The sequence below is a fragment of the Amphiura filiformis genome, chromosome 17 (assembly GCF_039555335.1).
Source record: "Amphiura filiformis chromosome 17, Afil_fr2py, whole genome shotgun sequence".
Taxonomy (NCBI): Eukaryota; Metazoa; Echinodermata; class Ophiuroidea; order Amphilepidida; family Amphiuridae; genus Amphiura; species Amphiura filiformis.
The window spans coordinates 45,587,218-45,611,550 of record NC_092644.1 but is presented as its reverse complement, the minus strand read 5'-3'; the positions used below and the strand labels follow the sequence as shown (position 1 = coordinate 45,611,550).

The window sequence follows — 24,333 nt, the reverse complement described above, 5'->3', positions numbered from 1 at the left end:
CTCGGTGGTGGTTAGTACGCTCTTGTGTATAATTGAATTAGTTTGAAATTCCCCTGGACAAAGAACTTACTGCTAATTGTCTCGTTGCAACCCGTACCGGCGAAACTCGGGGAGTTGATCCTGACTGCGAAGGTCTATTATGGAATGTCTAGGGTGTGCGCTTCTTAGTGGCAGGTCCCCGTGTTGTTGTTTAATGGTTTATGGAATGATATGGGGCCGTAGTGATCAGCGACAACCTGTAAAGTGTGCTGAGGCAGACAGTGAGGCTTGTGGATCAACGTCTAGGCGTTGAGCCTGTGCGTAGCGCACTATTAATCACAACGACGTATTTTTAAGTGAAAGTTGTTTCTTCGCCTTCTGTAATGGATATGTCTCTTTTTTGTTACATAGATTTTCTTAGAGCAATTTTATTTTATATTACGTATTATCACACAATTAAGGTTGGGTGGCTGATGTTCTTTCCTTTTAAAAACATCTGAGACATTATGAAAAACACGTATCAATTACAGTTCATGAACCTTTCTGGAAAGAATCTTCTTTGAACTACAGAAAATATGTACTTCTATAGAGAATTAAAGAGTTTGCTCGTCAATGAACATTTTCTGTTGCTCTTCTAATAAATCAATTGATATTTACTTCACAAGTTTAGCACGACAACATTAAAATGAAATATGTCTTAGACGGCACGTGTAGGTATGTCGTCAAACCATTATGATTGCATTAGCAAGTATAGATCTCAATTTCGGCGATGTTGTAGTGCTTCCGATACTGAAGGATTTCTGGTTTCAAGATATTTGTGTTTCATCTTAGACTTCCGTCTTGATGCTACTAGAAATGTGTGGAATATCATGCAATGTGTTTCGAACTTAAGTTAAGTGGTATTACACGTTGGAGTATTAAGGATCGGATTACGCCATTGCACAGTATTTTTATAGGACCTGTGAGCACATCAGACATACTAAGTTGTATGCTGAATACGAAGAATGTCCTTCTAATATCGAATAATTTAGATTGTTTGAAATTATATTTGCAAATTTTATTGCAAATTATAAATAAAAAATAATATTTTTGACATTTCACAGTAAAGTAAACTTTATAAATCTAATGACTAATGATATGTACTTAAAGTGTATGTAGCTGGGATGAAAAGCCGACTATACTATCAATTGGAAATTTTGACCTTTCGTATTGAAGATATACATGAAATTTCATAAAAGACCTAATAATTTTAGGTCTTTTGGGAAATATTTTGCATATTTTCAATACCAAGGGACAATTTTGTCAGTTGATGGTCGGTTTTTCATTCCAGCTACATACATATCATTAGATTTATAAAGTTTACTTCGAGGACTGTTAAATGTCAAATCAATTGCCGTAAAATTTGTATTATATCACAAATCTAAACAAAATCAAAATTATTTGCTATCAGAAGGACTGTCCTCGTATTCAGTGTGCTATTTGGTGTGTCTGATGCTCTCTCTCAGGTCCCGCAAAAATACTGTGCAAAGTTAGATGACCGACCCTTTAAGGACTTTAGTATTCCTAGTAAATGTAGAATATGGTTGTGTTGGTATTTTTGCTGATTGATATTGATGAAAAGCGATGAATATCCAGACAGTGCAAACTGTATCAAAATGATTATACCCATCAGTTTTTATTGATATTAAATGGATGAGCCTGACACATCAATTTTGTAGATCAATTGTAAAACAAGTCATAAACTATACATTCTGGAAATTTCAATGGTATCCAATGTTGAATTTAGTTAAATGAGGATGAGTGACATTGTATTCAATAGGGCCAGGGTCTATTGATAGACAAAAATTGCAACACACTGTCCTGGGAGGGAAAATAAGGGTTTATATATATTGAACCATACCATAAATACAAAGAATGATGTTAAAATCACAATGCACCCCTTTTAATCGTTTAAAGTAATAGAGTTTCCCTTATCCCTCACAGAGTAGTGTGAGATAAGCGAAATCGACAAGGCGTGCATTTTGGAATAATTATTCACCGGAAGAGCCAGGTGTCCACTTTATGAAGCAATGATGAGAATAGATTAATTATCTAAATATGAACCCTTGATGTCGCTCGATTAACTTGAACACAAAATGAACCTCTTTTTCTTTTTCATCTGAAAAGATCACATTTGAATCTACAGTATTTAACTAAATAAGTAGAAGGGATATATCTCATTAGTATGATGTCGGATGTATGATGTAATCAGATGTTTTTTAATATTAATCATGGACTTGATCGAAGAGGTGTACCCTGCTGTGAAAAGTGCTAAGGCCTTAAGACTAAAACTAAATAGAGGCATTCAAAACATTCAATATAGATTCTAGCTATCAATTTGACCTCCAAGGAAACTATAAAGGTTGTAGACAGTAATTGCAAAAGTTGTTTGATTTTAGTTGGTTTAAACTTTAAGCTTATAGAGACAGACTTTTGAAAATTAATTTCACATAGATTTCGGATCCTATCCCTAAAAGGTCGTCAGACATTCCAGTAACAAAAGTGATGCTGATGATGCAGGTTATTAGAGATCAAATATGTTTTCATTACGGGCATCCTTGTACATTGACGTTAGTTGCAGTTATTATTCTTTAGCATTGTCAAAACACTTGAAAATCAGGCTAGCCTCAAAAGACGAAGAAGCAATCTATTCATGAAGATTTTTGTTACCCTTTCCGGTGTACTAAATCAGGGACCGTGTGACTAAATAAAGCTCCTTATTTAATCGCTCTTAGAACGCTCGCAGTTCCTTTTTCTGCAAGAGGTTTATGAAAAGAATTGATTACAACTTAAATTGCAAATTAGGATGTTTTTCTAACAATAAACAACATTTCCTCAGAAAAAAGTTCATTTTCAGAAAATATAGCCTTTTAGCTACAATGTGAGACCAAAATCACATACTTGACATGATTTTTAAATTTTGACAATTTGGGCGAGCTTGCTTGGAATTGACCATATACATACATGAAAAGTCTTGTAGTGCAGCGCGATATATTCAAAATTATTGTTAACATACTAAATATTTACCTTATGTTGTTGTTTAGCATTAATAATCTGAATATATACAGACACACTTTTAAGTTTGGTGGCCTTATTCGCCGTAGAAGTGATGATGTAACAGGATTAATTACCATAGCAATAGGTTAAAATCATTTTTGAATATATCGCACTTCACTAGTACGTTCACGCAGTACCTCTGCATTGAACCACTCGCCCCTGTAAGATCTTTGAAAAGAGCGGGTGTATTCAATCTATGATTGCAGACTTACACAGGTGATGAGTGCAATTTGCCTGTAGTGCAGCGCGAAATACCGTATTCAAAAATTGTTTTAACCTATTGCTATGGTAGTTAATCCGATTATTACATCTACGGCGAATTATTTGCATTGATTATTGCTTACGATAGAGAAATTCAACTTGTCACCTTGAATACTTACAACAGTGAATGATACTATTACAATTAATACTGATCATGCATTATTTAATGTCAATTCTTATATATATACCATCTCGTTGTTATTCTTCGCACCAGTGCAATGAATGTGATAATGACGTAATGAACTGTTCCCGATGTAATTCATACGCCCATGTAAAACACATGATCATAGGGAGTGTAGATTTCAAATGGAGTCACCCATTCAGGTAACCCCATTCGAAATTCACACTCACTCCCTGTTTGGAAGATTAAGGTCTTGTTTTCTATACGGGGTGTATGAATTGAATTGCAACTGGAATAACCCAATGTTAACCCAACCAGAATGAGCAGGAGTCAATTACAACTTCTTCTCAACATAGCGCAATATGGGTCTATTCCAGGTATATGCAGGTATATGAAAGGTTCTCATAAATATTTAGGTATATGACCTTGAAGTTAAAATTGGATATCTTCATTTTAATTCTCATATCTATCAGCGATTTTGGTGTACGCTTTTCTAGGCAGTGTCTTTAAGGTGGTACTACACCCTTGATAAATTTGTGACTATTTTTGCATTTTTCTCAAAAATAATAACACACTGGTAACAAAAGTTATGATATATTATAGGGCAAGGAATCCAGTTACTATACTGGAATTTCAGTGACTCAAGACAAGCGGTACGTTATTTATGATCAGAAATTAGGTACCACTAGAATGTACCTCATTTCTTAACATATAATGAACCACTTGCCTTGAATCACTGAAATATCAGGGAAGTAATTGGATTCCTTGCCCCTTTAATATACATAACTTTTGTCACCAGTATGTAGACTTTTTGAGAAAAATGCAAAATTAGTCACAACATTTATCAGGGGGTGTAGTACCACCTTAAACCAGTATGATGATAACATATATTTATTAACTTATTACAACATGGTTAGCCTTCTAGGCAAGGTATGTTTGCCATTGGACGTTATTTAAAATGTTACTATAATCTCCGCTCGGAGTGAATAAATGGTCCTTTGCTTGTTCTGTTATACATGAAAAATATTATGTGAAACATGATTTCGAAGGTTTTAATAAAGCATGATTATTAATCTAGTGCCTTCTAGTATTTTATCAATGAGCTAAATGTTTTGGGGAAACTAGCATGTACTCAAGTTAATTCCTCTACTTCTATTCTATTATATTATATTCTATACTATTCTGTTTTATTTTATTTCATTATATTTTTATTCTATTTCTATTATACAGACTTGACATTTAATATGGAATACTTTTTCGCAAAATTCCAAGACTGGTCTGGTAGATGTCTGCATAAACGGCATGGGCTAAATATTAATTGGGGTGTGTCGGGAGATAGTGTAAAATAATTGTGTGACAGAAAATGTGCTTTCCATTAGTTTACATTATGGCGCTCATAATGTAGTGAATTAGCCTAAAATGGTGGATTTAACGAGACTGAATGTGATTTTTGTGGGGGTAAAATTTCTGAATTTGAGCAACATTATTCTGATATTATCAAATCCATTGAGGTGATTTTACTGAACCTGAATACCAATAAGTGTTCGTCTGAACTGAAACGCACCTGTGATCTACCAGTTTTGAAAGTGGGAGGAGTTTTGAAAAATATGGCTCTTAAAAGTGATACGCAATCAAAAAGTTTGAATGGTCCCCTGGGGCCAAATGTAATAAACTTACTGTGCACAAAGAAACAATGTGAGTTCATTGGACAACTAGGAATCCACACAGTTGTTTTTGTACCGTACGTTTATAACATTTGACCCCAGGGGGCCATTCAAACTTTCTGAGTACGTGCAGCTTCTAAGAGCCCCATTTTAAGCTCCTCTCCTGTTCAAAAACTTGGTACATTGTAAGTGAATTTCAGCTGTGATGAATGCCAGTTGCTGACGAAGTTTAAGAAATATCACCACAAACCTCTTATAAATTTGATAATAACAGAATCATGTTGCATAAAGTCTGAAAATGTGTCCCCCACAAAGCTTAAATTCACCTCCCTAAATCCACCGTTTTAGACATGTCAACATATGGAAAGTACATTTTGCTATCAAACAATTATTTTACACCACTCCCCGACACACCCCAGTTAATATTTAGCCCTTGGGGTCTATGCTGACTCCGTCCAAACCAGTCTTGGAATTTTGCGAAAAACATTCCATATTAAATGTCAAGTCTGTATTTCTATTCTATTTCTATTCTATTCTATATAATTCTATACTACTCTGCTTTATTTTAATCTATTCTATTCTATTTTATTCTATTCTATTCTATTCTATTCTATTCTATTCTATTCTATTCTATTCTATACTATTCTAGATGGACATCTAGAATAGTAATTTCTAATAACAATATCTTTAGTTTGCTTTTGATTCTGACAACTACTAATTAATTTTAAACTTTGAATTAGTTACGATTACCCAACACTTCAATTTGATTCTAATGAAAAATGTTGGTTACCTGATTGTTGTCCATGAATTTATCATTTTCACTCGTACTTACTAGACATGGACACGTCAAGTAACAAGCTAATAAATACTAAGGCCATTAAGAACCTTGTGACAAGTAAACGACGAGCTCTTAGCAATTGCTTGGTTGGCATAATGTTTTATAAGGAGGTGATTTTATTTCTCCTAAATCGCGATATTTGACATACTTAGCCGAGTTATTTTCTCTTTTATCGCCTTTTCTCTCATATGTTTCACTCAGTAAACATGATAATCGCGGATTGTAAACTACTTCGACAGCAATGTTTACCAAATCGTTTAATATGAAATTGGTGCCTCGTTTAGATATTTATTTTAGGACACGGCATTACCCCTTATTTCTTAATTAATATCTAAATATAAGTGTTAAAGTTATTTCATCACAGCCTTATAGATAATAGATTCTTACTTAAAAGTATCAACCCCTAAACATCACTTTGTTCTTTCTGACGATGAAATATTTGTCTGCTTGTTCCCAGATTTCGTTTCTTTGACTTTTCAAATTCCTGGAAGCGTAAGATATAGCCATCCTAATAAATAAGATGACTAACAGCTATATTATAGTACTATACTGTACATACTATGAGCTCATAGACAAAGTCAACCCGTAATAAAGACATCTAAATTTGTAGCGGGTTGGGTAATTATTTGAATTCTAAACACAAGAGAGTGACAGATGTTCGAGCAACACGTCACCGAGCACATAGTTTGTTGGCCAGATCCGGTAACTGTAAATGATTTTGAGCCATTCTCACAAACCAGCAACATGGTCAATGTTAGCAGCATGGATACAGATATTCATTGTATTGGACTCTGTCATTCTTGACATTTACTTTAAAAGTTACCTTTTTCAGAGTCTTGGTTAGCAGCGATGTAGCTTGCGACACCATCACGGCGTCTTCATTCAGCGTAGTGTTTACAATTCTCCGGTCACCTGACCAACCGATGGGTGGTCAAGTATCAGCAGATCATTGTAGATGGCGGGTAGGTCGTATCCGGCGTCCCTGTTGAGTGTAGGTTTTAGTGTCTTTTTCTCTACACTGAATGAAGATGCCGTGATGGTGTCGCAAGCTACGTCGTTGCTAACCAAGACTCTGAAAAAGGTAACTTTTTAATCAATTGAAACTTTGAATGTTTCTGGTAAAATTCATTCAAAAGCGTTCATTAGAGAGTAGTGGCAAAACATTATTGACACAATAAAGTACTAATGTATATCTAACCAAATTCAATTGGCATTTATTCAACACTCATCTTTCCAAACCTTTTTGGGCAACATTTACACCACAATAAGTACCAATATATAATCGTATAATCTCAGCGAACCTTTTACCATTATGTATATTCTATACTTGGCAAACATTTAATTTTAAACCAAACAAGTTCTTAAAAATCCGATCGGGTTTTGGTTTAAAAAAGACGTAAATGACTTTTCTAACATACACAGAGAGCTCGAAGCCCATTTTCATTAGAGCACTTTTTAAAATCATCTGAGTGGCAACCAACTCCCATGCGAATTAGCATATCCCGGGTAAGGTAGGGTTGTAAATTTGTTAACAGAGGAGCAATGTTCAAACATGATAAATCATTGTTTACCATTGTATTTTGTGGGGAAATTTTAATATTTTATGTAGAAAAATATTGAATAAGGAAATAAATAACAAAGTTGCTAATCGAGCGACCCGGAATTTGGAGCTTTAATGGTAATACAAAATTTTTAGGCCTAATAACATAGAAGCCTTAGGTCAATTTCTTTAGCGTTTCAGTAAAACAGGAGCGAACAGTTAGGAGGATGGTGCCACCCCTAGGGTAAGGCGAAAGATAAATAATCATTTTCTCAAACACTATTGTGATTTTTGTGTAGCTTCATTCAAAAGCACAAAAAACACCATCTCAGAAATGTGCAATGTTTTAATGGTACGTACCATACATCTTTATCTTGAAAGCAGGCTGTCGACATGTTCCGAGTTTTGTGGGAATGGCCCACAATTTGTTTCTTCTAAATCGCGACATTTGACATAGTTAGCTATGACATTTTCACACTGTTGTGTTATTATTGGCCTGTCTGTAAACGAGCTTCTCACGCAATGTTGATAATGAAATATTAAAGATGATGAACTTGAACTCATGTGGGCATACGAAAACGTGAGAATTTTGGCATGTTTAATGGTATTATATTGACCGCGACGGTATTTTACATCTTATAATAAAATTGTATTAAAGTTGTTTTCATATATCTAGCTGGCAAATATTGCAACATCATTTTAAGGTAATAAGCAAAGCGGCTTAATCTCAGAAAGATATAAAGAACTAATGTACATTTTTGACAATAAAGGAAAGTAAAATAGTGCTGATGGTCATACAATTTAGACATGATCATACTTGTATTATTTTAATTGCTGTGCTTAGTAATACAATTAGACTACATGTAACTATTCAGAATTTAAATCTTCCCAGAAAGATTAAAAATCATCGACGTTGTTAATATATTTTCGGCAGATAAGAGAAGAATAACCCTAGAGTATCGATCAAGTTCTATAAACGTAACTAGTTTCGTTAGAACATCGACACTCTCCTTCACAATCTGTAACAAAACCGGAAGTAAGTGAGCAAAAATTACATCAATGTTCTTTAGGGTACATAAACGCAAAAGAAATTTTAAACCCTTCAGTAAACTAGTTTCGTTTATAGACACATCCAGAACAAAATTTACGAGTAATATTGGAATAATTTTCCGTTTGAAGACCATGATACTCATCTCCTATAGTCATGATAGTGCACAGCAGTTTTGCTTTAGAAGGCCAGTTGGCCATCAAAAGTCGGTTAATGATTATACTGTTGCATTAGATGGTAATAAAACGACACCTAATAGCACATAAAATACATTTTTATGTTTAACCTATATGTTCTAATGTAATGCTGTTTCAGTTTTATGGAGTAAACTATTACTTTGTTTCCCAATGAAATATTTATACTTTTATCTACTTGGAATTAATTTACTTCAAGTTTGCCATAACAATCGTGATGTGCAAACTCCAAACCGCTTTGTTTAATGTTACTTTTAATCTTTAAGGTTAATAGTAATGATGTACTGTTCTCAGAAATGGTTATAAAACCTAATCGCTATCGCTATAAAACCTAAAGCATAGTGAAGTTGGAAAAGATACCAAAATCAAGTTTTAAAAGAGAAGAATAATTGTTCATGGATTTACATTTCCCTTGTAAGCTAAAACAACAGTGAATTATTTTCTAAACCGATCGTGTTGAAATACTTTCTCAATTTTAAGCACCTTAGAAAAGAAATTTCACCAGCAAGTAACCATTACGTTGTGGTCAATTGTGTGATTCTATTCGACCCGCAAACAATAACTTACTATCGATGATAACGTTACCTACGACAAGCAACTATTAACAGCTGTTATTCCTTCAATAACGACGTAAATCCACGCGGCATTTACCATCGACCATCGGTCTCGTTTACCTGCGACACCCTTACACCGTCTGTCGTAAGTAAGAGCTAACTACAAGAGATCATGTACAAGGTGTCGCTGAGAGAACTGTATCTTCGGGAATTGAATTGCTGGGTATTTTAATGCCACAAACAAACCTAGTTTTTGAATATTTCAGGTTGAGGAATATAACAGCTATCACATACTTTTATGCTCATTTTGAAAACCATTCCAAAGATTCAAATTTCAATCAATGATCTGTACCTGGAATATTAAAATGTTGATATTTTCATGGAATTCTTCTATTTCAAGAACGGAGCGGTTAATTGTCAAAATTCAAAAAGTGTATGCTATTTGGTTTTAGTTCTCAACCACATCAATTATTTAGTTCTGTTCCAGCAATAAAATCTTCAAAAATTAAAGATTCTGAAGACACAGTTCTTTCACGGATACCCTGTACATGAATCGCCAATGTAAATGCAACGACGTCCCTCATACAGAACGCGAAACATCATTATCAATTGATCAGTCTAATGAAGTACTCAATGTGACTTTATTATTTATTCAAACACTTACATCCTTTGGATCACATCATCGGTAGTCTACATTAGATATACCGTAGTGAATCTAATGTTTCTGATGTTTCATTTATGTTATAGAACATGCTTACTCTACCCGGATTTAAGAAGTTGCCAATATATCATAAAATGATCATAAATGTATTACAGTTTTGTATTTTTTAAAGCTTTTACCTCAAGAACAAAACAACTTAAGTATACCTGCAAACATGGCATAAAACATGAACAATATGTTGTTGCTTTTTTGTCAATTGAAATTTAACATGATAAAGTACGACATCTATAGCAGGAAAGGGTTGTATATGCATTAGAGTGCTACAAGGTCGGGAACCTGTAAGTGAAGCATGATTTAAACATCCTCGCTCTACCATGGCAGGCAAATAATAATTCAGGCATTATATTGTCTTTCTCTTGTCAGCTTTGCTTCAATAAATATTTTGTCTTCCTGGTTTTAAAGGGAATTTAATGTTTAGGGAAGTAATGACATTATCATCCCGAATTGGCGCCTCCAACGTGGTCTAAAATTCAAAAATACCCAAGTCAAACTATACATTTTCTGAATCCTTAAAACTAAAGGAATACGAATATTTTAGTGTGGATTTAGAAATTTGAACATGTTACCCCATTAGAATTGTCGGTGATTTTGACCTATGAGATAGTCAGGACTCATACTTTAATTTTTTTTTAAATACCAAAATAAATTAGCTGGTAGTTTATACGATAGTTGCAAATTCTGCTTTTTCTAGAGCTTTTTTGGCCATCTTCTGCTCACCTGTAAAGAAGTAATGTGCATTTTAATCAATAAAGGAAAGAAATATAGTGCTGAGCGTTATATGATTCAGACTATTTTCATACTTGTAGTATTGTAATGGATGTACTTATATTATATTAAACTGCAAATCCCATTTGCTCTAACTGTGAAGGTTTGTGGGAGTTACAATTTCCCAATATTGATAAAAACGAAACCACACTACTACAAACTAGGGAGATTTACTGTCAACAACTGAAAAATTGGCATAATATTTTAGACTAAAATAGTTAAAATTGTATACAGGTGAAATCAATGAAGTAAACCATTAATCTAGTGAACACATCCAGTCATATTAATATTCACTCTTAGAGCAAATGGATTTTACTTATACCTATTATAGAATGCACAGATAACTTTGAATATAAATTTATATCTTCCCATGAAAGACCAATAGGAAGACTAACATTCGTCGACAATGTTATATTTTTCTGAATTTTTCATAGCCATGTTAGAAAAGAAAAAAACAAAATTTTCGTACAGTATTCTAATGACTTTCTGTTTGAACACCATGATATCTTCCCTTACACGAAGCAGTTTGCTTTTGAATGATCAATTGGACATTAATGATTATACTGTTGCATTAGACGAAATTGATCAGGACACCAAATATGACATGAACAATACATTTATATATATACCCTATCAGTTTAAATGAGCTGTCGGTTCAGTTTACTGTAGTTTTTCTGGAGCAAACTATTTGTTTTCCAGATAAAACATGTATATTTTCATCTACTCGTAAGTGAGTCTTTGATTAGGTTACTTCATGTTAGCGCTATGTAATCTCCATCACGACTTGGTACATAATGTTTAACAACACTGACATGCAGTGTTCATCAAAGTAATGAATCATTAACTATGAAACATAAAATATAATGAACCTGGAAAAGGTGCCAAATCAAGTTTTGAAAGAGAAAGAAATAAAGTTGTTCATGGATTTACATTTCTCTTGCAAGCAAGAACAACAGTGATTTATTTTTGGAACCAATAGTATTGAAACACTTTCTCAATTTTCAACTCTATGCGCATTAGAAAAGAAAAGTTGTGGTCAATTGTGTGATTCTATTCTATTCGCAGACAGTAACTTACTATCGATGGTAACGTTACATACGACAAGCAACTTTTAACAACTTTTAATCCTTCAATAACGACGTAAATCCACACGGCATTTACCATCTACCATCTGCCCCATTTACCTGCGACACCCTTACACTGTCAGTGCTAGGTACGCGCTAACTACAATAGATTTTGTACAGGCTGTCCCTGAAAGAACTCTATTGTCGGAAAATTTAATTTTTGAGTATTTTAATGCAAGAACAAAACATAACTAAATACTTTATGTGGTTGAGGAATACAAAAAAGCTATCACATACTTTTGACAATTGATCACCCCGTTCTTAAAACCATTCCAAATTTTCAAATATCAATCATTATTATTTATGTCAGGCTTTTGAGCGATACAATAAAACTGTATATTGTACAATATTTTCAAAATACCCGGATGCAATACAATATTTCTTGAATATTGTACGCGTATCGCGTACGCGTCGCGCGTTAACATGGTGACGGCACCAACACGCGTCATGATACAACAGCACAACAATACACTACAGACATCGTAACGGCTCACAGGAGATTTCGTACTGTATAAACAAGTAAAATCACAAACTTAATTCGCGGCAATTTTGGATGATGATTAACCTTAGGAAATATAATCCACATCTACAAATAAACCTATAATTATTCCGAAATTGTCTTTGGAGAGTAAAGAGCAGAAAACAAGAAGGTCAAAAGGTAAGCTTACATTACAATACACATTGGTTAAACCCGGTGGCTAGGTAAGCTTAAATTTTCATTTTACCCATAGCAAAAGCCTGATATAAATAATAATAATAATATTGAATGGCTTATTTTCGTGTGATACAAGAATATATTGCACTCGATAGAAAAATATTGCACTCGTCTTCGATTCGTGCAATATTTTTCTATCTCGTGCAATATATTCTTGTATCACACTCAAAGCCATTCAATATTATATAAATATTCTGTATTTTGAGCATTGAAAACCGGATATTTTGGTCAAATCCTTATATTTGAAGAACAGAGAGGTCAATTGTCAAAAAAATGTTTTATTCCTCGGCTACATCGGTTCGGTTCGGGCAATAAATGGCCAAAGGACAAAATTACAGTTTCTGACGGTATGAAAATATCCTAAATTTATTACAATTTCGTAATATTTAAAGCTTTTATCTCAAAGATCAAAATAACTTGAGTAACCTTGCAAACATGGCGTAAAATATAAACATCTTCCAGATTGGTTTTTTTTTGTCAATTTGAAATTTAATATGATAAAGTACGACAAATATAGCAGGAAAGGGTTGTATATGCATTAGAGGTCGGGAACCTGTAAGTGAAGCATGATTTAAACATCCTCGCTCTACCATGGCAGGCAAATGTAATTGATGTTAGAAGTGAAATAATGCGGGGCCTCCAGATTGGGGGTTTAGGTTCAGACATTATGTTGCCTTTAGTTTTAAATTGCCCTGCTTAATACCTCTTGTCAGCTTTGCTTCGATAAATATTTTGTCTTTCTGGTTATAAAGGGACCAATATGTTTAGGGAAGTAATGATATTACCATCACGAACATAGCCAGGTCGAGGGGACAAAATGAATTGGATAATTTAGAGAGGTAGAGAGAGAGAGAGAGCAATAAAGAGACTCGTTTACAATAATTTACACAAATTGAAATGACCCAGATACAGCAACACTGCTTCAAAAGCTCCGCGTATATTATATCTGATGATCTTTGTTCGAAGGAGCCTCATGAGTTAGTTAATATTAGTCCACAATATTGGGAGGAGGTAATTTTGGCATGAAAAATTAGCAACCGTACCATTTTTGGCACCTTTTAAGATTACATTACGACTTTGAAAGGGTAATAAATGGTTCGAAAATACGAACCTTTCCTATTCAATGTTTTTAGTTATTAGTAGAAGGCTTGGTTTGGAATGGTTTAGATCGGTTGCTAGATCGGCATCAGGATAGACGAAACTGAAGACTTTCTGTCTACAGGCAGTCAAGTTAGCTCAATCGTTAAGGCGTTCGACTATGATGCGTGAGGTTGCGGGTTCGAACCCTGGCGGTGCCTGGTATGCTCTCGTGGAAAATTTGAGTTAGTTTGAAATTCCCCTGGACAAGGAACTTATTGCTAATTGTCTCGTTGTAACCCGTACGAAACTCGGGGAGCTGATCCTGGTTGCGATGGTAGTTTGTGGAATGTCTAGGGTGTGCGCTCTTGTAGCAGCAAAGTCCCTGATTTCTTTATGGTTTATGGAATGATGTGGGCCGTAGTGGTCAGCGACAACCTGTTAAGTGTGCTGAGGCTTGTGGATCAACGTCTAGGCGTTGTGCCTGTGCGGGTTTTTTTACGTTCTGATACGTGTATTGGAGTGTAAACATGACATAACTTAATACATATTATTTTGATCATCTTCCATTATTTATCATACATACATCAGTATGGTAATTGACAATGCCTTTGATTTACCGATGTTTGGTGTATCATACATAATTTTTCATATTGTTTTAGTTGCAACCTTTCATTAAAAGCATTTCCGGGCTGAACGCAACAGTCATCAGTCATCCATTCATCAATAATAACTGTTTTCATTTCTATACATATGAAATTGGCTTGACTATGATGACTTGATTTGTTAACGCATCCCATGCAATTAGATAAGCGGAAAATTTATATTGCCTCGATGTCCATCCGGTATTACAATTACCAAAAACGATACTCTAATTTGATTGTCTTTTTTACCAACATTATTGTAATTTAGTCAAAATAAAAATAAATAAATAAAACATGCTTATGCATTGTGCCATATATATAGCATGTAAGTGCCCGTATAGGAACACTTGATAAAGACATTTGTGTAAAACTAAAATATTTTCTCCCCTTTATCATGTTAATATACATAAATTATTCATTGTTCTACTTTGATAAATTATCCATGTTTTAGAGAAGCAACACGATGTATAATTTCACTTCTTCTCATCAATCTTCTCAGGTTCAGCGACTCATTATTTTTTTCCCGAACTGATTAGAGACATTTATCTCGATTTGCTAATTAGACTTGTGGCATTTGACAAGATTGACAGCGAAATATAAATTTTTAGCAGTGACCAGCAAATGATTAATGGATGGTTCTTGTAACTTTTACTTGTAGTCGTTAACCCATTGCCACTTTTCTTTGGATAACCTTGAACAAACTATCTCTAAAGTAGTATAACTGGTAAATGATATGATTTTGTTGTTACAGAGTTAATGCAATGTGATGCAATACTGTGTAATGTAATGTAATGTAATGTAATGCAATGTAATGTAATGTAATGTAATGTAATGTAATGTAATGTAATGTAATGTCATGTCATGTAATGTAATGTAATGTAATGTAACGTAATGTAATGCAATGCAATTCACTGCACTGCACTGTAATATAATGCAATGCAATGTAATGCAATGCAATACAATGCACTCAATATGGAATGCAATGCGAACCTACTATACTTGGTCAATGTTTTAGCTAAAATAGAAGGCTTGGTCTAGAATGAATTGAAAATGGTATAGAGATTGCAGAACCGGCATCAAAATAGACGTATTGGTGTTTAAACATGGCATAGCTTAATGCATATTATTTTGATCATCTTCCATTATTAACCATATATACCACAGTATGAAAATACCTTTGATTTACCGATGTTTGGTGTATCGTACAGATATTTCATATTTGCTTAAATTGCGACCTTTAATTTAAAGCATTTCCGGGTTGAACGCAAAAGTCATCAGTCATCTATAATAACTGTTTTCATTTCTATGCATTTGTTATCAGCCTGATTTAGAGGAGTTGATTTGGTAATGCATCCCATGCATTTAAATTTTAGATTAGCGGAATCTAATGTCCAGTCAAATGTCCGGTAATACAATTACCATAAATGATACTTTGATTATCTTCCATTATTTACCTCAGTATGACAATACCTTTGATTTACCGATGTTTTGTGTATCGTACAGATATTTTATATTTGCTTAAATTTATACCTTTCATTTAAAGCATTTCCGGGGTGAACGCAACAGTCATCAGTCATCTATTTATAAATAATAACTGTTTTAATTTCAATAGATTTGAAATTGGCTTGACTTAGAGGACTTGATTTGCCAATGCATTCCATGTAATTAGATTGGCGGAAAATTAAAATTACCTCTATGTCCAGCCAAATGTCTGGTATTACAGTCTTTACCAATATTATTGCAATGTAGTCAAAATAAATTTTAAAAAATGCATATGGTATACATATGACATGTAGGTGTCCGTAGGTACACTTGACAAAGATATTTGTATAAAACTAAACGTTTTCCTTAAAATAAAATACTTTCTTCCCTTTATCATGTTAATATACATTCATTATTAATTGTCCTACTTTGATCAATTATCCTTGTTACAGAGAAGCAACACGACGTATAATTTCAATTCATCTCATCGATCTTATCAGGTTCAGCGACTCGTTTATTTTTCCCGAACTGATTAAAAGACATTTATTTCGATTTGCTAATTACTCCCTATTCCAGAACAATACAGAACTAATTTTTTGGGATTAAAAAAATATTTTCCTGTTTTGCCAAATGAAACATAGCTAAATCCTAATCCTTTAGTTAGTCCTAACTGGCAATAAAATTCAAATTTTAATATTTGGTAAATTTTTGGAAATAAGGGCCAAAACATGCCTTCTTAGGGTGTTTTTCGTATGCTGTGACAATCAAGCCCAAAGACTTGTACCAAGACTAATTTCCGTTTATGCAGTCTAATTTTTGGAAAAGACATGTTTCATTCTGATAACCGATAATTTAATTAAAGAAATACAAAAAAGTGAAAATTATAGCAAATTTCGGCATATACTCAAGATTTTGAATGCTTGATTTTTGTGACTCGATTGTCAGAAAATATGCCGAAAATGCATTTTTTGGCTCTTTTTTCAATAAATTAGTAAAATAGTGATTTTTTTTCTTTTATTGCCAGTTAGTACTAACTAAAGGATTAGGATTAAGCTATGTTTGATTTGGCAGAACTTGATAATATTTTTTTAATCCCAAAAAATTAGTGCTGTATTTTTCTGGAATGTGGAGTGGAGTAGACTTGTGGCATTTGACATGTTTGACAGCGAAATACTATTTTTTAAGAGTGACAACAAACTGATTAACGGAGGGTTCTTGCAACTTGTAGTCGTTATTGCCTCTTTCTTTTGCACGACCTTGAACAAGTAGTATAACTGATAATGATACGATTTTGTTGTTACTGCTCACTTCAGATAACATTAGCTTATATTATTATACCTAAATGTTAGGTAATGTAATGTAATGCAATGCAATGTAATGTAATATAATGCAATACACTGGAATGCAATACAATGCAATGCATGTAATGCAATCAATTACAATACAATGCAATGCGATGCAATGCAACGAAATGCGATGCAATGCAACGTAACACAATGCAATACAACGTAATACAATGCAATGAAATGAAATGCAACATAATGTAATGTAATGTTATGTGATGTTTGTAATGTAATGTAATGTAATGTAATGTAATGTAATGTAATGTAATGTAATGTAATGTAATGTAATATAATGCAATACACTGGAATGCAATACAATGCAATGCATGTAATGCAATCAATTACAATACAATGCAATGCGATGCAACGTAACACAATGCAATGCAACGTAATACAATGCAATTAAATGAAATGCAACATAATGTAATGTAATGTTATGTGATGTGTGTAATGTAATGTAATGTAATGTAATGTAATGTAATGTAATGTAATGTAATGTAATGTAATGTAATGTAATGAAATGAAATGGTTTTGCATCACTTGTGCTTGTTCAATATTTACAAATACAAAAGAGGAAATAATGTCATCTTTCGAGACATGATAGTTTCACTCTAATAATTAGCAACATTAAATCATACATATGAAAAACATAAGAAAGGCGGTTATACATGAAATCATTTGACACGTGTATAATGGCGACATGAGCTTGTTTTATCCTTTTGTATGTGTCTCTTATTTTTCTTAGCATTATACTATCACAGTTTATTGTCATTAATTATGTCTTTATTTAATATAGTTTAATTAAGCCTGCGGCCACAAGGGCCTCGACATCGGTCAATTAGTTAAACTTTGTGAAGTATGGGCGCTAGATTGATCACTATATTAATCAGACTGACATGGGTTTTTTGATACAGTACCTATCTATCTAGACATTATATAAACCCACAGTAACGGATCATTTAACAGCTATACGTGTGGATTTCGTCAGGGGCCTCTAATTATACTTGGACAGCTATTTATATTAGGGAACGTGTCATTTGACGCAATCTTAAATGAGAATCGGTATCGTTGGTTGGAGGATGGATCGTAAATTTCACTTGTTGTTTTGAGATTAATTAAACTGCAACATAATACTTCGCACTTGTGATTTATATTAACTTCTCACTGCTAGCCATATTAGCCATATTAAGGAATCTTTAATTGTGATTTTGAATCTTCAGCTCAATTACGTACTAGTACATACTAGTAAGGTATGGTATAACATTTTTCTTCACAATTTGTTAAAATTTAAGAACTGTTAATGTATTTTTTTAACCAGAAAAAAAAATCACATTTCTCAAAGTATCATCTCCATCTTTTAAATCATTAACGATTTAATGAATTGGTTTGAAACGGTTTTGCGTAGTACTGCATCGGTATTAAATGCTATCACCGCGGAATTTAGCACTCAAGAACAACTTTAAGGTTAAATCTTAATTCTATTAATGTTTTAATCGCACAAAACTCACATGAAGCGTTATACTGCTTGACAGACGTGCGCTAAAACGTATCCAAACAAATAAAGCTGTTGCCGCCACTCGGCTCTTGCATACTTCAAAATTACTTCCAATAACTATTGTTTTATAATTAACCCTTTTCATCTTTTCTTTTATTTCAGCGGAAGGACGGAACCAGTCCTCCACCGGCATTGGTACTGCCGGACAGTGGTCCAAACTTTGATAGTTCCATGGAGGCTTTATTTCTTCAAGCCGTTGACCGGGGTGATCGCAAAGCCATCATTTACGCTCTGGATAATGCCCCTGATCTGAATATCAACTGTCTGGATGACGATGCTAAGTCAGCTCTCGTCAAGGCTATTGAAAATGGAAACTCAGGTAAGTTGTTACTTACTTCAATTACAGAAAGGGTGTTATAAACCATTTGCAAAGACTCGCTCTCATAAAAGCATGACCATATTGGTAGACATACTGTTTTAATTGAAGCAAGGACCTTTGTAAATATTGTCTTATATCTAATAATGTTTAAAGCTTTTTTTTACTTTCTACCAATCGAAACACACAATTAAGAAAAGAACGATTATTTAATCAATAATTGCCTGCCGACCTTTGTTAATCTCCATTCAGCGTTATATATTAAAAAGCAATATTTTTATTTCTCAGAAGATCTAAACAACCCTTGACAAATTGTACCAAATCTTCAAAATTACTAGCTTATTAGTAGCATTTGAAAGCTTTATTTTTTCTATTTTCATATCTATATTTCAAATCAGACAAATTATGTCTTGTTCCGGTGATTTTTATAAACGAGACTCAAACAGGCGCGTCGCCAGGGGGCGCCAAAAAGTCCACCTTGTTGGGACGCCTAGCCAGGGGTGCCAAAAGGTCCGCTCTGTTAGGGCGACTATTTAGAGAAATCGAATCTCTAGAAATTAGTGCAGGATTTGCCATAGTTGGTGCAAAGCCTGCTAAGAAGATCAGAGGGAAAGAGCAAGGGGATTTAGTCCAGTTTATCGAGATCATATCGGTAGTCATGTTGCCCATGGGGGTCGACGATAAATGCGGGGTGCGTTAGCGAACTCAAAAATAGTGCGAGCGTACACAAAAGAGAGTTCGCGCGTAAGTTGAGCGTTCCGTGTACTCTAAGATGAGCAATGTTGCCAGGTCCGAACGCTGTACCGGCGTTCAAGTACTGAATTCAAGCATTGAATTAAAGTACGCTTATAGATGGTACAGATATGGAACATTCCAATCTATGTGTTTATTAATCTATGATCGAGATTTAGCCGCAAGTACCTAAATTCCTCCGCTTAAGGGGGTACTACACCCATGTGGTAAATTTGTGACTATTTTTGCATTTTTCTCAAAAAATAATTACACACTGGTAACAAAAGTTATGTATATTATTGGGGCAAGGAATCCAATTACTACACTAAAATTTCAGTGACTCAAGACAAGCGGTTCAGTATATATGATAGGAAACGAGGTACATCCTAGTGGTACCTCATTTCTGGTCATAAATAACAAACCACTTGTCTTGGGTCACTGAAATTCCAGTGTAGTAATTGGATTCCTTACTATAATATACATAACTTTGTTACCACTGTGTTATTAGTTTTGAGAAAAAAAAATTATCGAGGGGTGTAGTACCCCCTTAATGCAATGTGTTTGAAAAGGCTCAAATGCGCGTGTCAATAATTTCACTTGAAACAAATCGTAGATTTAAAGAAAAAATCACTCTGAAAATCACAAACATAGTTTTAATTATTGTGCAACTCGTTCAGCTGGAGTGAGTTGCGTGTTTAGAGACCAAGACCAGAGATTGGTAGAGAACAGTCTCGGAAATTTGCAACGGCGAAGTGTTTCAAAGATCGGCTATCACAAAATGTAAATAATTGCACACAAATAGTTGAACAAGATTTTTAATTCAACGATAATAGATGCTCGACTTGGGTAAAATCATTACCATGATCTAACGTGTAAAACATCTCGTCACAAGAATGTTACAGCTAGATGTAGACACGCTTATCATATGCTTTTCTTCGAGGTGAAGAGTAAAATGCCATCCGAACCGATATTCGAATGTTAGCCTAAATACGTATTAAGTACGACTCTATATGATGTTAATTAACCTATTTAATCAGTATCGTCTAAAATCATTGGATTTGACCTACACTCGAAGTTTGATGGCCTGCCTAATTTCTGGGTATTGAGTTTTTAAATGAGCGCAAATGATGGTGCCACAATTAGTCGTAGTCATTTGGTTACTTGTTTCATGGCGAAAGTCCACTGAGTGAAAATCGGTCCAAGTGTCCATTACATGCTAACACAGTACAGATTACCAAAGGTTTCTCACATGCCACTGTGAAATGTTGAATACCTTCATAGTTGAAGAGGTACTAGATTATAAGAATTGACGAGTATTTGATTATGATTACTTATTACAGCATAAAATACTAAAATGGTGAATATTCCAACGCCCCAATATTGTCAAATTTAGGCTCCATTATATTGTATGCAAAGATTTTCACTCAGTGGACTTTCGCCCTTAGACAAGTAACCAAATAACTTGTACTAATTGTGATACCATCATATGCACCTCATTTAAAACCTGAATACCCAGTACCGTCCAAGCCAATGATTGTAGATCGTACTCAATGTAGTTTTATGTAGGTTAAATATTTCTTTCATGAAGAATAACACTTTCAGGGGCAATCGCATTTGTGACGTGTCATGTCAAAAGGAGACACTTTTGGGCAGGTTATCAATTTTGAGGTTTTTACATATCTTTGATATAGAGGTATTTTGCTCCACAAAGCTGTTTTCCCCAATGAAATCGGACATTCCTAAGCGAAGATACTGAGTTCGTAAGTTATGGTATTATAAAATTGGAAATTGAGATTTCGGCCTTCAAAAATATTATTGACAATGGTGAGAGTAGGAATTACCTTGAAAAATGTCTCAAAAAATACAAGATGCCAGTTATATTCCGGTCTAAAACTATCAAACAATATTTTTAACATTAATAACATCACAAATTCGCAACAAACCCAAATTGTGGAAAAGTCACCCCCGGGTAGATTTTTGGCTTTTTCTCCATTTACGATCCTGCCCAAAAGTGTCTGCTTTTGACATGACACGTCACATTTATGTAATTTTTCCGGTCGAAATCAATTTTGGTGTGTGTATTGCGAATAATGATTTTGTTTTTTCTAATCTCACAAAGGCCACTCACATTTTAACCCTGTTTAAGGGTGGTCTTAACCCTGGAAACTTTTGGGGCTCATAACGGCTAAATTATTGGTCTAAAGTATACAGAAGTATGCATATTTAGAATGCCAAAGACTTGATGAATTTATCTGCGGGGTTACATTTGGGCAAAAATGCTAATTACTGGAGAAATTCGCCCCAAAATGGTCGACAAAATGCTCAATTTAAAAATAATTTTAAAAAAGCCTTGATTGTCGCCCAAATTAAAAATATTATCATTTTTTACTCAAGAATGTTTTTGTTACGTGGTCCGAACAAATTTGGGATGTTCTCAACAAATAAGCCATTTTGCCCAATTTTGCCCAATTTTGACCTTACATATGAAGTCTTTGCCATTCTAAATATGTATAGTTTTATAAATTATCCAGAGTTAAGACCAACCTTAAACTACATTACTTCATGTACTTTGTGGAACCTTTTTGAGATATACATTCACCTCAGCTGCACCAGACGGCAATAACACATCCCCATTTTTTTTTAAAATTGAGAACGGTTCTTGTCCTGAATGTAATTTCCTTGCGAGAAGAGTATATTTCAGAATATGAATTTCATAAGGCGGTACATTATATCAAATATTTTGGTACTTGGTTTGGTATCACTGAATACAAATAGCGGTGTATATATTGCAAAGAGAGGCTACTGAAGTACTTCTGAAAGTAAAAGCAATGATCTGAAAGTTGAAAGTATTATTATTTGGTTTTACAAACATAATGTTTCTATCCTGTTTTAGCACTTTTGGCATTAATTTAAGCGATAACATATACCATTGCAGATGGCGATGGCGACATTATTAGTGATCGAAATAAAACCAACCATAATAGAAGGATCACCCTCATAAACATTGTGCAGATAATAATCCCTTTAACGAAAACAAACATATTTCATATTTTGACAGATATCGTCAAGTTGCTCCTGGAGCATAACATTCAGCTTGGTGATGCACTACTTCGTGCTGTTGATACGCAGTTTGTACAGGGCGTCAAACAAATTTGTGAACATATCAAAAAGCGGAACATCCCGGTAGGTTTTAGCTGCAATGTTTTTAAAACGAAATTTGATATTGTCAAACATTTGATTGATGGTATTCGCCATGTTGCTAACATTGATGCATTTTAGTTTCGAAAGGTTATAGGCACGAATACAAGTGGGTCACCCGTGTAAAGGTTATTGTAGGAGTTTATTGTCGCAATATGCCGATAATTGGATTAAAATCTTAAGGCATATTTAAGTAGGGCAACGGGCAATTTCATCAAAATGGGGACAGAGTTGACAAAAGCACCAATTTGGGCCCGTGGTTTAAATCTTTGAATAAACCCCATAATGACCAACTTCTGGAAATCATCAAAGGAGGAGCAAAATGCCATTCAGATACACAAAAAGTGCTTTGATTGTATTAACAGATTATAAACCACACATAAAAGTATAGTTTGACCTATCACGTTTTCGGGCTATAGGCAAAAAAGTCAAATGATAATTTTTGGGCTTTACAGGTGTCAAAATTGAGAAAATGGTTTTAAATTGTTCCTCTTGAATATGGTGCTTCATTCTAATGTAACATTACAAAATAGGTCATTGTCAATAGGCATCAATTGTGGGAGTTAATGTTCTGTGTCCTAATTTTTCGTGTTCGTCATTGATTGAGAACTATTCCCCCTTAATGCTGCTACGCTGCCGCATAGTATTTGTCAAACTTAAGGGGGTACTACAGCCCTCGATAAATTTGTGTTTTTTTTTTCATTTTTCTCACAAACTAATAACACAGTGGTAACAAAATGTATGTATATTATAGGGGCAAGGAATCCAATTACTACACTGGAATTTCAGTGACCCAAGACAAACGGTTTGTTATTTATGATAAGAAATAAGGTACCGCTAGGATGTACCTCATTTCCTATCATATATACTGAACCACTTGTCTTGAGTCACTGAAATGTCAGTGTAGTAATTGGATTCCTTGCCCCAATAATATACATAACTTTCGTTACCAGTGTGTTATTATTTTTTGAGAAAAATGCAAAAGTAGCCACAAATTTACCACATGGGTGTAGTACTATTGTGTTATTTTGATCTTTGGTACTAATTGAAATCTGACACCATTACAGAGTCAGAATGGTGAACAAATATAACGTTGTTGTATCTCCTAGTTTTGTTTTAGATTTATTCGAAAGAGGTACTCGATCACATCAATGTATTGTTTACACAACATTTACTGTATTTTAAAAGCTACGGGCTGACGCTATAACGGCGCTATAATATTATATGCACGATGTACAGTGTACAATGATATTAAAATGTTCCTGGATAGCTGACCGTTTATCGCTTTGGGATAATAGTCGTGTAATTGCACCTTTCTGGGAATTGAAATAACTAAATTATCCCTGCGTATATATTTCATAGTGCA

General features: G+C 34.1%; 1 protein-coding gene across 4 annotated transcripts in view; it reads left to right on the top strand.

The window, feature by feature from the left end:
* LOC140137873 (short transient receptor potential channel 4-like) overlaps positions 1-24,333 on the top strand; it is a 186,653-nt gene that overhangs the window by 142,615 nt on the left and 19,705 nt on the right. For all 4 annotated transcript variants that reach the window (XM_072159675.1, XM_072159676.1, XM_072159673.1 and 1 more), the window contains 2 exons: positions 18,824-19,040; positions 22,828-22,952. In XM_072159675.1, the coding sequence (XP_072015776.1) occupies positions 18,893-19,040; positions 22,828-22,952 (273 nt within the window). In that variant the 5' untranslated portion in view covers positions 18,824-18,892. The remainder of the gene's footprint in view (positions 1-18,823; positions 19,041-22,827; positions 22,953-24,333) is intronic.